Source organism: Thunnus thynnus, chromosome 4 (assembly GCF_963924715.1).
Source record: "Thunnus thynnus chromosome 4, fThuThy2.1, whole genome shotgun sequence".
Classification (NCBI taxonomy): Eukaryota; Metazoa; Chordata; class Actinopteri; order Scombriformes; family Scombridae; genus Thunnus; species Thunnus thynnus.
In genome coordinates, this window is record NC_089520.1 from 20,167,424 (window position 1) to 20,180,131 (window position 12,708).

General features: G+C 38.0%; 1 protein-coding gene across 2 annotated transcripts; it reads right to left on the reverse strand.

Moving 5' to 3' along the window:
* Positions 1 to 2,299: 2,299 nt before the first annotated feature.
* Positions 2,300 to 7,395, reverse strand: cdkn1a (cyclin dependent kinase inhibitor 1A). Of its 2 annotated transcripts, none has more exons than XM_067587359.1 (3): positions 7,033 to 7,395; positions 4,036 to 4,489; positions 2,300 to 3,945 (listed from the first exon to the last, which is right to left on the reverse strand). In XM_067587359.1, the coding sequence occupies exons 2-3, from the start codon at positions 4,478 to 4,480 to the stop codon at positions 3,890 to 3,892; spliced, it is 501 nt and encodes a 166-aa protein (XP_067443460.1). In that variant the 5' UTR covers positions 4,481 to 4,489; positions 7,033 to 7,395; the 3' UTR covers positions 2,300 to 3,889. The 2 variants fall into 2 exon arrangements, with proteins under 2 accessions (XP_067443460.1, XP_067443459.1); XM_067587358.1 differs by lacking the exon at positions 7,033 to 7,395 and adding an exon at positions 4,675 to 5,179.
* Positions 7,396 to 12,708: the final 5,313 nt, after the last annotated feature.

Below are 12,708 nucleotides of genomic sequence, written 5' to 3' on the forward strand. Positions count from 1 at the left end.
TTCTGTAAATTAAAGAGTACAGTCTAGACCTGCTTTATATGAAAAGTGTCATGAGATGACTTCTGTTGTGATTTGGCACTATATAAATAAAATATACTTGACTTGATATGCTCTATCTATTTCTATATTGTTATACTATGTAACACTTTATTATTAATGATGCAGTTATTCTCTCTCATTGGCACAAATATTATGATAAGCATGTCCGAAATGAGATACTTTTGCTTTGGCTATAAAAAAAAAAGTTACATTTTAAAGTGTCTGATTGTCTGTATTTTGTAATTATTGAACAATGAACATGATTACCATGTTTTCTCCAAAATGTTTATATAGCTTCTAGAAATAAAACTTGTCAGAGTTTATGACTAGTAACTAACTACATAAACAACCTAATAATAAAGATTACTACTTAAAACATAGTCTTGTTGTAGTGTTGTGACTACATATTCACTATACAAGCAAACTTACACAAACTTATTCACTACTAACACCAAGTAGCAAAACTCTCTGCTTGATTACTACTGGAAATATTGTTTTGCTACAGAACTCTACTGGTATATCTTGAGTTATGCATAAACTATACATTCACAGCACAATTCCTACAAGTCACTACATAGCCACTACTACACAAATAGGTTTTATGAAGTGATTCAGTTGTACTTTTTAATGAGGTATGAATGTACAAGAAGCATTTTACTGTTGGAAATGGAGCTCATTTTAACTTCTTCATGTATTGTTGGGTAGTTTAATCTATAACATGGAAGCTGATTGGTTTTGTATGAAAGATCTTAATCAGCAAAGTTGTACTTGTAAATGTAATTGTACTTAGCTACTTTTCACCACAGCTCAAGTGGATGTTTAGGGATAAAAAAGCTTCTAATAATTACTACAAAAATATACCATGCATCGTATCTTTTCATAATATTTTAGCCCATATTTATTAATCCATTTTAACTGTTCACTTGATAACCTGGAATTTCTTTTATGCCACACTCCTGTTTCCCTTCATTTTCTTCAAACAAGCTCTCTGTGGTTTGAACATTTCGGTCGTTCTTCACAGCTAAGCCCAGACAGAAGGAATGTTACACAAAACCACACACTCACACCTGGGTGTTGCCCAGCGAACACACACTTAGTACAAGTATACTTAGTATACAAAGCACAAGTGGTACAGAGTTAATTGATGTTCACACAATGGGCACACATACAGGATTGTCAGGTGGTCAAAGGGTCAAGTCCAGGAAGTATAAAGCTTTCCACTCTCCACTGAACTCTGACACAACATGAAGAAATATTTCATGTGGAGTCCTTCGAGTTTATGACCCACCAGCATCCAGAGTCCAACCAGTCTACTTGTGGGATTTTAGGTGTTACTACTGACCCAATTCCAAGGCCAAAACTACCGATTTGCGTCACGTCATAATCCTCTGTGTCTTGATTACAACTGGTCCTGAATGCAGCTGGCTGAAAATAAGTAGGTGTCACGTTACTCTGGCATCTGTTGACTGGCTGCCGGCCAGGTGTAACCTCACTACTGCCAGTTTACTGAAGTATGTACTTGTATTTTATTTGACTACTTTTATTTTATGCCACTTTGTATTTCTACTCATTTCTTTCATTTCAGAAGCAAATCATGTACTTTTTACTCCACATTTATGCTACAGATACTGTTCAGATTAAGTTTTTCAAAAGGTTTTTACATTTCTTTTAATGAATTTAGAAATGTCATGCCTTTTTATAGATTTGCATCCACATTTTGTCATTTGGCAGGCGCTTTAATCCAAAGGGATTTACAAGTGAGGCAAAACAATCAAGCATTAGAGGACAGTGACTCAAAAGCGCTGTGGAACAAATTCTCCAGTAGTTTCTATTTTTATAAATTAAAGTAGGAAACAACTGGAAGTAGACAAGGGCATAAGATCTAACTACAAGATCAAAATGCTGCTTACATGTTAGTGCATCAGTAACAATACAGTAATATAATAAATAACAATACAACGCTGACAGCGGCCCCATTCAACCTGTATGATGTAGTATATATAGATAGTATATTTTGATGTTGTATAGAATACTTCTTCCAACACTAAACAACTAGTACAGGTTTATATTCTCATATACGAGACCTTCAGCCTGTGAAAAGGTGCTATTGTTTTGTAATGAACAGCAAAATTTACTCTTTATGACTGTTTCACATACTTTTTGTCAGTTCATTCATCATTCTTTCTCTCTCACAAACACACACACGCTCACTTGCATGACAAGAGTGATCAAAAAATGAACCAAAACTTTCACAGGAAACTTTCTTTTAATCTTTTTATTGGAATTCTCATAATAATTAAACAACAAAAACTAAATTAACATAAGGCGTAGTATCTCACAATAAATAAGGATAGATTTTTTCATTTGTAGTTTCTGACATAAAACAACATGACGCACCTGTGCACAAGCATCTATAAACAGAAGTGCATTCATTCATCGTTTGGGGTAATGCTGTCATCATCTTAGCTTCGCATGTCAGATCATAAGGATTAGCATTACAGTGACCTTGTTCGACACCCATGCAGATTACCCATAGCAGCAGGATTTGCCTACATAGACATAAATAAGTGTCATGAAGAAACATATAATTTGCTTTGAGGCAGATAATAACACATTTTCTATTAAATTGCACTAATGCTTTCAAATAGAAAAGAATAAAGCACTTTGCTTTAGCTTAATACATTTACTTTTGAGAACACTTTTGACCGATTGTCTTTTATGGAGCTTCAAAATACCGAAACAAGTGCCGTAAAAGGCTCTTGATACTGGGTGTTCAGAGTACACCACCTATCATTTGTATGTGCAATACTGCAGTGTTTTTATGGTAATGCTACTTAACAGTGCTGTATTAAACTCTATAGATAAATCTCTGATATAAAAATCTAAATATAAGTGTTTTTTTTAAGTGTTTCAAAGACCTTGTGCTACACTCCTAACCTACAATCTGGTGCTGTACACATGTCAGAGTTTGGACAGGGCACTTGTGGAGATCTGCTTTGAAAATCAATCAAAATGCAGTCGATGGGAGGGCTGGAAGAGGACATGATGGCACTTCTGTCTTTTATAATCTAAGCAAAGCAACTGCATGTACAGGATGTCAGAACTCTTCAAGCATTTTCATATGAGCACATGTTGGTAGATAGAACATGATTGTACATCAGGATATATAAAGTAAAATACACTTTGGACAGGAAGTGCTTGTAAAAAAAACCCAAAACACTTAAAGATGACTCCTTGCCCACATGATACACATAAAGAAAAAACGCTGTAAAAAAAAAAAACCACAACAGTGGATTCAACAAAAGGAGCCAAAGGGCTTCATCCATTCTCTACCATTTTCTCTCATTTTCTCACAGGCATTCCTTGATTTCCCTGTAAAACAGAACGATTTTAAACCGACACATCATGTGTTTCAAGTGTATACAGTAATGTGTTTGTCCGTGGTATCTCGGCACTGCAAGAGGCACAGAGTCTCTACAAAGCGGAGATGTCCAGACGCAGGGACGTGACCGCGTTTTCAGCACTGTGGAATGTACAGTAGGAAATGTTAGTCGACACTTTGGCATCCCCTTGATCCAAATGAGTATAAATCCACTGATTCGAGAGATTACCGTTAATCTTCTCTGCTCGGATGTCCCCCTTCTTACCACGTGGGAAAACACCAACCCCCTCAGAGTGAATACAGTACCCTAATTAACCTTATAGTAATGATGCCTGTGTGTAGCTGGAGGTCCCCTTCTGTTTTTGACCTCCTGGTGAGTGACTGTGCAGAGTCTGTGCAGAACGTTGTATTTCCTGAGCGTTGTACTGTTTGCGTGGTTGGCACTTTTTCAGCAAACTGCACCGGAAATCACTCGCCGGATTTGCGTGGCATCCCCACTACTCTTCTTTTAGCCTGATAGAAATCTGTAGGGATACAGAAGAGGATATTTAGCAAGCAGATCCAAGTGAAACCACAGCTCTACTTATTCATAATTAGAACATCTGTATATGTACCTGTAATGTTTGTCTGTTTCCTCTTGAGTCCTGTGTTCTCCCTTTTCTCAGGTGTTTTCTCCAGGTTTTCCAGCTTGAGTACACGTCTTTCTGGGCTGAGTGGGATGTTCTCCTTCTCGTTCTGTGATGGCCCCACTTTTGCTGCTTTAGGGGAAACCTTCACCTCTGCTGCCCTCTGACCTTCCGCCTTTCCCAGACCGAGCATACAGGATCGGTAGAGCAGTGGCACCTTGGTACCCGGGATGCCCTCCCATTGGAAATCGCTGCTCTCCAGAGGCTTATCCGAGACAAAGTCGAAGCCCCAGCGTAGCGAAGCCTCCTCCAGGTCTTTGCGCAGCGCAGCCTGGTACTCCACCTGCAGCTGCTCTCTGTCGACAGGGCCGAACAGGTTTCGCCGTGTGGGGCCATTCCCCATGGTGCTCAGGATCCGCTTGTGAGTAGCCATCGTTCTACACTGTAAAGACACAAATGAAGAGGAAGGAACAGAGGTTATTTGAGGAAAAAGCTGACAAAAAAACATGTTAGTTGCAAAAATATGCACTCCAATCAATGCTACAACTCCTTACCAAACTCAAAACTCGAAACATTTAACATAAATTAATTAACGCCTCAAACTTTTAAAGTAGAAAAAAGCCTTACCATTGTTCTAAGCAGTTAAAGCTCCCTCAGTGAGCATTACAGAGCATCTCAGACTGATGTCACTGGGGAGCTTTTTATAAGACAGAGAGCAGCCAGTGACTCACTGAGCCCTCCTACTGGTACATGCCTGGACATAACTCAGACAGACATGTAAGGACAAGTCCTCGGCACCAGTTGTGACCACTGCCAGTACACAGAGTCGCCAGCAGGTGGCCCCGTCAGACCATCTACAGACAATCATGCAGCTCATACTGTTCGGAGCAGTTCATTGATGAGGATCTGACTGGAGGAGGATTTTTAGTAATTAAATCTTTCACCATGATCACATTAGGATACTGAACTATGTGTGTTAGGGCAAAGCACTTTACTGTAAAAGCTACAGGAAGGAATCAGCTGTCTCTCTGGGGAATAATAAGTCATTATGGTCATCCGGGAAGGGCTGGGCAGGATTCCCATTTCAGGGAACAATCAAGAGAAAGCTGTACCAGCCCTGCCTAATTATCCTGCTAAAGCACTGCAGGACAGGAGAGGTCATTGTAATTAGAGTCGTAATAATATTAGAGACACTAATGAAGTTTGATATTGCTGATTAAATAGATGAATATTCATCTACTGTGAGTACTGAAACTGTTCTGGTTTTAAACTAAAGCTGAGCTGACAGAAAATGCAAAGCAATTCTGTCAGCAAACACTAAAATGTACAAATAACAACAAGCTGTTAATTTATCAGCCGCATTAACAGTCAGACACACAAACCTTTTGACAGTAAAACGTGGTTTTACTGTAATCTCCAAAAGGATCTCTGCCAATTTGTTTTTAAAAATAGAAAAATCTGAATGAGAATCTGGTCCAACAGGTCTTGTTGAATCATGTGACTTGGCCAAAGAGCAGAGCGAAGCCGGCTAGTCTGAGGTCATGTAATGTGGCATTTTTCCAGAATAGTCAGTCCATTCGTTTTCAGCTCAACACACTTAAAATAAATAAACTACCTATAAACTGCAACTTACTGCAACACAGTTCAGCAGTTTTGTCTCGGAAGTGGCAACAAATATGAGATTCTTCTTTCAAAAACATTTTTTCAATGATAAGACTAAATGTGAACAAGTTGTATTATGATTGGAGCAGATATTTTTCTCATTTCAGAATTACACTGATGTCAAAATCAAGCTTTCAGTTCACCAATTCGTCTTTTATCTGTTAATCATTATTTATTGCTGTCTAAAAATGGCACAAGTAGCGTTTTTATATTATTTGTATGCTGTTATTACTATTTATTACAGGAAGGAATACATGGAAGAAGTGTAGTATTTAATATTTGTTCATTTCAAATGACTTTTCACAGTCAAAAATCAAAGTCAAACACTACTCTGACTGAGGTTCTGCCACCAGTTTACTAAATGGGGTCTGGGGAACATCTGGGACCCCTTGAGAAACTTCGGGATATTTTAGGGGGGGGGGGGGGGGGAAGTAATCAATATAATCAGCATAAGAAAATCTTTAATTTTATAGAAGACCATTTCTCTTTTTGCTGAGTTCATCGTCACCTCCCCACCCACTGTTACATAACTGTGAACCTAAGGTCAGGTGAGGCTCCTTCATTTGCGAAGAATCTGATAAAATTGGATCAAAAATTTAATCAATTCTGCTGGATGAAGTGGAGTAGAAAGTTTAAATTTTTGGGGGGGTGTGGGGGTGCGTAGGTGTGGGGGACACTGCTGACTCACAACATGACCCCCTCACACCCTCCCTCCCTTCTCTTTTACTTTCTCCACCTCACGGGATGTGACGGAAGAAAGCCGGGCGGGGCGGGGAGGAGTGATTCAAGGCTGTGGCGGGAGCGGGAGAACATGTGCGGCTGAGGCACCGGCTGAGGCTCGGGCTCCGGGCGGAGAACTGCCAGCGGAGACCCTGCCCAGTTTACTACACTCCACGTGAGCCCAAAGCTCGTGTCGGCTAGTCAAGTGCAAACTAGGCTGTCACTGGAGCTTGGCCGACCCCCCTCTCTGTCACCATACAACACACACACATAAAAATAACTGACATGAAGTCTGTGTGAGTTTGGAAGATAATTTGAATGACAAAGTGAAAACTCGAAAGTTGATACGTATAACCCGCAGTGTTGTATGATTTCGGGTCATTTGGGTGGTTGAAGCTGAAAGTTACTTAAACAAGTCATTTGTAGGCTATAATGGAGAATAAATTAAAGAAAACACATCCTGAATACTAATAATATGATGATATATATTACAAGCTATTAGACATAACTTGAAAAAGCTGTTTATGGTTGTTTACAAACAATAAAAACACTACAATAACTCAGCAAATGCAAACATGTCTTTAAAATATTAGTTTTACTTACATTTTCAGTCAACTGTAGTCCACTCCAATACGAAAGAAAAAATCCTCCTTATTTCAAACTTTTTGAATGAAAGCGGTCTGTTTTTGCCTCCTTGTTGCTCTTTCACTTCAGATTTCACACCAGCTCCAATGTAAAAACAGCCTTCGTCCTTCGAGCCACTGGAATAATGCGACAAACACGACTCACTTGATTATTTCTCCAAGTATTCTCACAGACACTGTCAGGCTAAACTTTTATGAACTCGTGGGCGGGGATCTTCCTCCCGTGCAGAGGCGGGGTCTGCTCGCTCACACACGTGGATTTGACCCAGTAAACACACGAGCGCACGTGAAAAGTTTCCAGCTCGGAATGTATAGCCCACCCCAGTCCGTCTTCGGTTTGACTTATACTTGTATCCCGGATGCCATACTTTTCTAGGACGGCGAAGTCATGACCCACCCTACTCTGTGTCTGATTGGCTGATCCTGATGTTCTTACCATATCACTGACCAATCACACTCCTCGTGACTACCCTTACCAACCCAACCAACGAAGGCAATGAGTACTAGCCAATCAGAGGCAGAGTACGGCAGGTCATGAATTCCCCATCCTAGGAAAAAAAAATTGGCATCCCAATGCATTCTTTTACCCAAGGATGATACTACTCATTTATTTCAGTGGTTCTCAAAGTGGGGTCCGGGGAGACCCAGGGGTCCTTGAGAGGCTTTCAGGGGGTCTCCAGAAAAAAGGAGAAATTTATTTTTACTATAATTCCATCCATAAGTAACACAATGACAGAATGTATGACTATTTTGGTCATAGGTTTCATACACTTTCTGTAATAAAACATCTAAAAGCAAAAATCTTATCAGATGGGGGACCCTGGTCTTATTTGTGTCAGTTTAGGGATCTTTGACATGAAAACGTTTGAGAACCACTGATTTATTTGAACTCTAAAAGAACTTACAATGAGTGGACTTAAATGTATTTAAAAGATTTCTCTGGCTTGCGCAAAGTTTTTATTTTTTACTGTTGTAAAACAACTGTTGTACCTCTTTGTTGTAAATAAATGAAGTTTTAGGTAAAAAGAATGCAAGGTTTATGCAAGGTTTCGAGAACGCAGGCACATTTTTATTTACTCAAGTATTGTACTTAAAGTAAATTTTTTAACTTTACTATAGGATTTTTCATTTTATGCTACTTCACACGTCTACTCCACTGCATTTATCTGACAGCTATAGTTATCAATAGTCACTTTACATGTATATTTCATATACAAAACATAAGATTATCTCATAAAATATGTTGCATTCTTATAGATTAAACTACTCATTGGTAGGCCTATAAAGTAGTTAAAGTAGCTCCAACTACAAAATCAAAATGCTGCTTACATGTAATTCATCTGTAATAATTATTCAATAATAAAATAGTAAGTAAAGTATTATTGGATTATCATTACTGATGCATTCATGTGAAATCAGGGTTTTAATGTTGCAGCAGTTTGAGGTGGAGCTCTTTTTAACTTTATGTATTGATGGTAGGTGAATTTATAACAATGTATTATATCCTGTTTTATTAGATAATATGTTTTGTATGTAAAAATATTAATCTTCAAAGTGACTAAAGCTCTAAATGTAGTGGAGTAAATGGTACATCATTTCTTTCTAGAATGTAGTGGAGTTTAATTATAAATTAACAAAAAATAGAAATACTGATGCAATATCTCATATTTATATTTGTGCACGGGCCGCTCATACAAAAGTCCCTATTCTCTTTTAAAAAGTTTTTTAAAAATGTGTTTAAACTGTTCAGAATTTAGTCAGAGGTAATAAACTGGCCAAATCATTAACTTGTAAAAAATATTAAGTCTTACAAGAAATAATGACAATAAATAAGATTTGGGCTTTTTTGATTTAAACATTTAAGAGCAATTTAGACTAGCCTGCAGTTTGCTCAGTTACCTTTTATAAAGCGGTATTATGACATAACTGTCTGGGTTTTTAATTCAGTTTCTTAACAAGCCTGTACAAGTCTCTCAATGAGTTTCACAAAGGTTACGTACTGTTTAGTACTCAGACGTCTGTTCCACCCACTCAGTTGTCTTGTTGTTGAAGCCAGGTTTGTTTATCTCGGCAACGAGTCAGCCAAGAGACAACTCCTCACGCTTCCCAGCCCTATCACGCTGCCCTTCAACCTAGTTCCTAACTGTAGGATGCAGTGCATAAAGGCCCAACTGATCTGACGTCACAGTGAGTCCTTTGTTGAGTAGGAGGTTGACGGGATACCAGGGAAACTCACTCAGATTTTGAGGCTGTTCACAGTCAGTATACATTGACAGTAGAGCTATATTCAGTGGTGATATGTACTGAAGTTAATGAAGTTTAAACTCACTGGAAATATACAATAAGCGCATGTTGTTTGTGACTGAGCAGCAGCTGTGTGACTGCATTTGTACAGCTGAGTAGGCACTTTATTATTTCTCATTTCTAAGGCAGCTGCACAGTGCAGAGCCATGGAATTGTCTTGTTCATTATGTGGCATCACCATATTCAAGCTTTTGTTCTGCATCCACAGTGAAAAGTTGGATGGCACTAAATAGAGCGCACAGCCATTTAGTTAACTATTTATTTAGTAATGCAAGGTCATCAAGGCTCTTTGCTACTTTTTTACCTGCAAATGTGGTTGTGTAACATGTATGTAACCTTAATACGTGACTTCTTCTGCCTACGGGACAGGTGAGGTTGCCTGATGCCTTTATGAAAAAGTATTGGCAACACTGATGTGTAACTGTGCAGATAAATACAGTATGTGTCATTATCTGTGTTATCGGAGTGAATTATTATGATAACATTGATTCCATTTTAATGATCCCACATCGACTGATAAACCTGTAGTATGAATGTTGCTTCCCGATAGTAATTAATATTACAATCTGTTGGGTGGATAGTCTTCCTTGTTATGTTTGTATTAGCATAGCCCTTGCACTACTGATTTGAATTTATTTATTTTGTATTTTTGTGTGTGTTTTTTTATGCCACTGATGCTACATGTACTGTAAGCAACAAGGAATGTCTCACAATGTCAAATGTTGTACAGTCATGCACCAAAGACAAAAGCAATAAAAATCTGAATTACAAAATGATCCTAGAAACGTATATCATATATATAACATCAGCAAGAACTATGTGATATAGCTGGATATGACTATGTATGGTTTTGTACATAATCTGATGAAAGTTCTGAATATTTATTCATATAAGCCTTGCCATCAGATAACTGAATACATTTTAATGTATAAAAATGTACAAATCCCAGCACAAACAGTATGAATAAAATCACAGAATGATCATTATTCTAGTATATGACAGTACTATGACTTTATATGTACAGCATGAATAATGAGAGACAATATGTTGACAGTTACAGGATATATATATATATATATATGCTGTACCTTTACCAAAAAAGTGCTGATATTACTGTTAACTGCTGCACTTGATCAGCAGTCTACAAGTCTTAACACTGAAATGTCAGATTAACACAGTTGTTTCTGACACTCACCTAATCAATGATGTATATCTGAAATGTCTCAATTTGTAAAATTACTGTTGAAACACCATATTCCTCCTTTGACTTTCCCTCATAGTTCCTACCTAAAAGACAGACACTTCTGCATTGGTATCACTAAGTCTAGGTCAGCTACAAGAGGTTTTCAGTGCAGGGTGCCCCAGGACTCCGTACTAGGTCCATTCCTCTTTTCCATTTACGTGTTCCCTCAAGGCTATCTCATACGCAGACATAATATCAGTTTCCATTTTACTCAGATCTATCTAAACTGTGACCCTGAAAACTACTATCAGAACCATGTCAACCTGCTAAATTGTCTAAATGACATCCACATGTAGATGTCACAAAATTTCCTGCAGCTAAATGCTGATTAGACAGAGATATTAATCATAGGTCAAGACAGATAACCAAATAACCAAATTTCAAACAGTCTTTGTCCCATTCAATAACTCAGCATTGCAGAAACCTTGGTGTCATTTAAATTTTTTTTTTTTATCAAACCCTGTTTAACCCTAGATAAACATGTTCATTCTATGGTTCAATGCTGCTTTTATCATCTCAGAAACATTTCAACGATTAGACCATTTCTCTCTGCCAAAAAGCTGGAAAATGTCATTCACGCTTTCATAACCAGTCGATTGGACTACTGTAATTCCTTGTTCCCTGGCATCAGCAAAAAATCCCTCTCCTGTCTCCAGCTCATCCAAAACTCTGCAGCCAGCATTTTAACTCTGTCTGGAAGCATGATCATATTTCACCGATCCTGGCTTCCCTTCACCAGTTACCTGTTGCTTTTAGGAATAGATTTTAAGATGTTATTTATTACTCAAAAAGCCCTGAGAGGCCTTGCTCCAAGCTATATATCAGCTCTCTTATTACCCTATATGCCCCTTCCCGCTCCCTGAGATCATTGATTGCGTCACTTCTTGTTGCTCCAAGGTCCAGACTGATACATAAAGGGGACAGAGCCTTTGCAGTCAGGGCTCCTACACTTGGGAATGACCTGCCTGAGGAGATCGGAGCTGCAAACTCTGTCTTGTCTTTTAAATCACTGTTCAAAACCCACTTGTTTAAAATTACTCTCAGTGATCTTATTATATTTTATGGCATTTTAGTTCATTTTGTGTTTTTATAATGTGGTTAGTTTTTATGGCTTTCAGTTTGTTTTTGCATTTTAAATGTGTTCTGTTTTTATTCCCGGGAGGCAGCTGGTTGGTTGTTGGATGGGTTGTTATGGGCCAACAGCGTGGACTGCAGGTGTCCTGCCAAAGCACAAAGAAGCTGTAAACAAGCGAGCTGGTGATGCCCCTTTCAGTTTAATTTCAGTTGATATTGACATTGTGTTTTGGGTCTTGGAGAGCTCAGCTCAGCTCAGGTTAGTTTCTCCATTCAATTAATCAGTGGTTTATTTTTTAAGATATTAATTGTTTAGTCAACAAAATGTCAGAAAATGGTGAAAAATATCAGTCAAAGTCGAGATGTTCGAAAGTCAAATGTTTTTGTCTGACCAACAGTCCCAACTCCAAAAATTTTCACTTTACAATAATTTCCATTTACTACATTTGAGCAGGTGGAACAATCAAAACATTTGTCATTTTCTTCTTAAAAAATTTGTCAATTATAATTGATTATTTAAATTAATATTTTTTCTGTTGATATACTGATTGATTAATAATTTCAGTGCTAGTTCTTCTCCCTGACTTACAAACAGATACTGTAGATCAGTGGTTCTTAAAGTGGGGTTCAGGGACCCCCAGGTGTCTTTATGGGAGTTCAATGGGGTCCCCAGCAAAAAGGGAAATTATTTATTTTCACTATAATTCCATTCGCCAGAATGTATGACGACTTTGGTTGAGGGTTTCATACACCATCTGTTATAAAACATCTAAAAAATCTTATCAGATTGGGGTCTGTGGTCTAATTTGTGTCAGTTTAGGGGTCCTTGACATGCAAAAGTTTGAGAATCATGGCTGATAGATAGATAGATAGATAGATAGATAGATAGATAGATACAGTGGTGTTTGAAAGTTTGTGAAACCTTTAGAATTTTTTCTACTTCTGCATAAAAATGACCTAAAAGGTGACCAGATTTTCACAGAAGTCCTAAAACTAGATAAAGGGAACTCAATT

What these genes read in the sequence shown, in the direction of transcription:
- cdkn1a (XM_067587358.1), bottom strand. An exon ending in GAAACAGACAAACATTACAG is followed by an intron (nt 3,946 to 4,035) that starts GTACATATACAG and finishes GTATCCCTACAG; the next exon opens with ATTTCTATCAGGCTAAAAGA.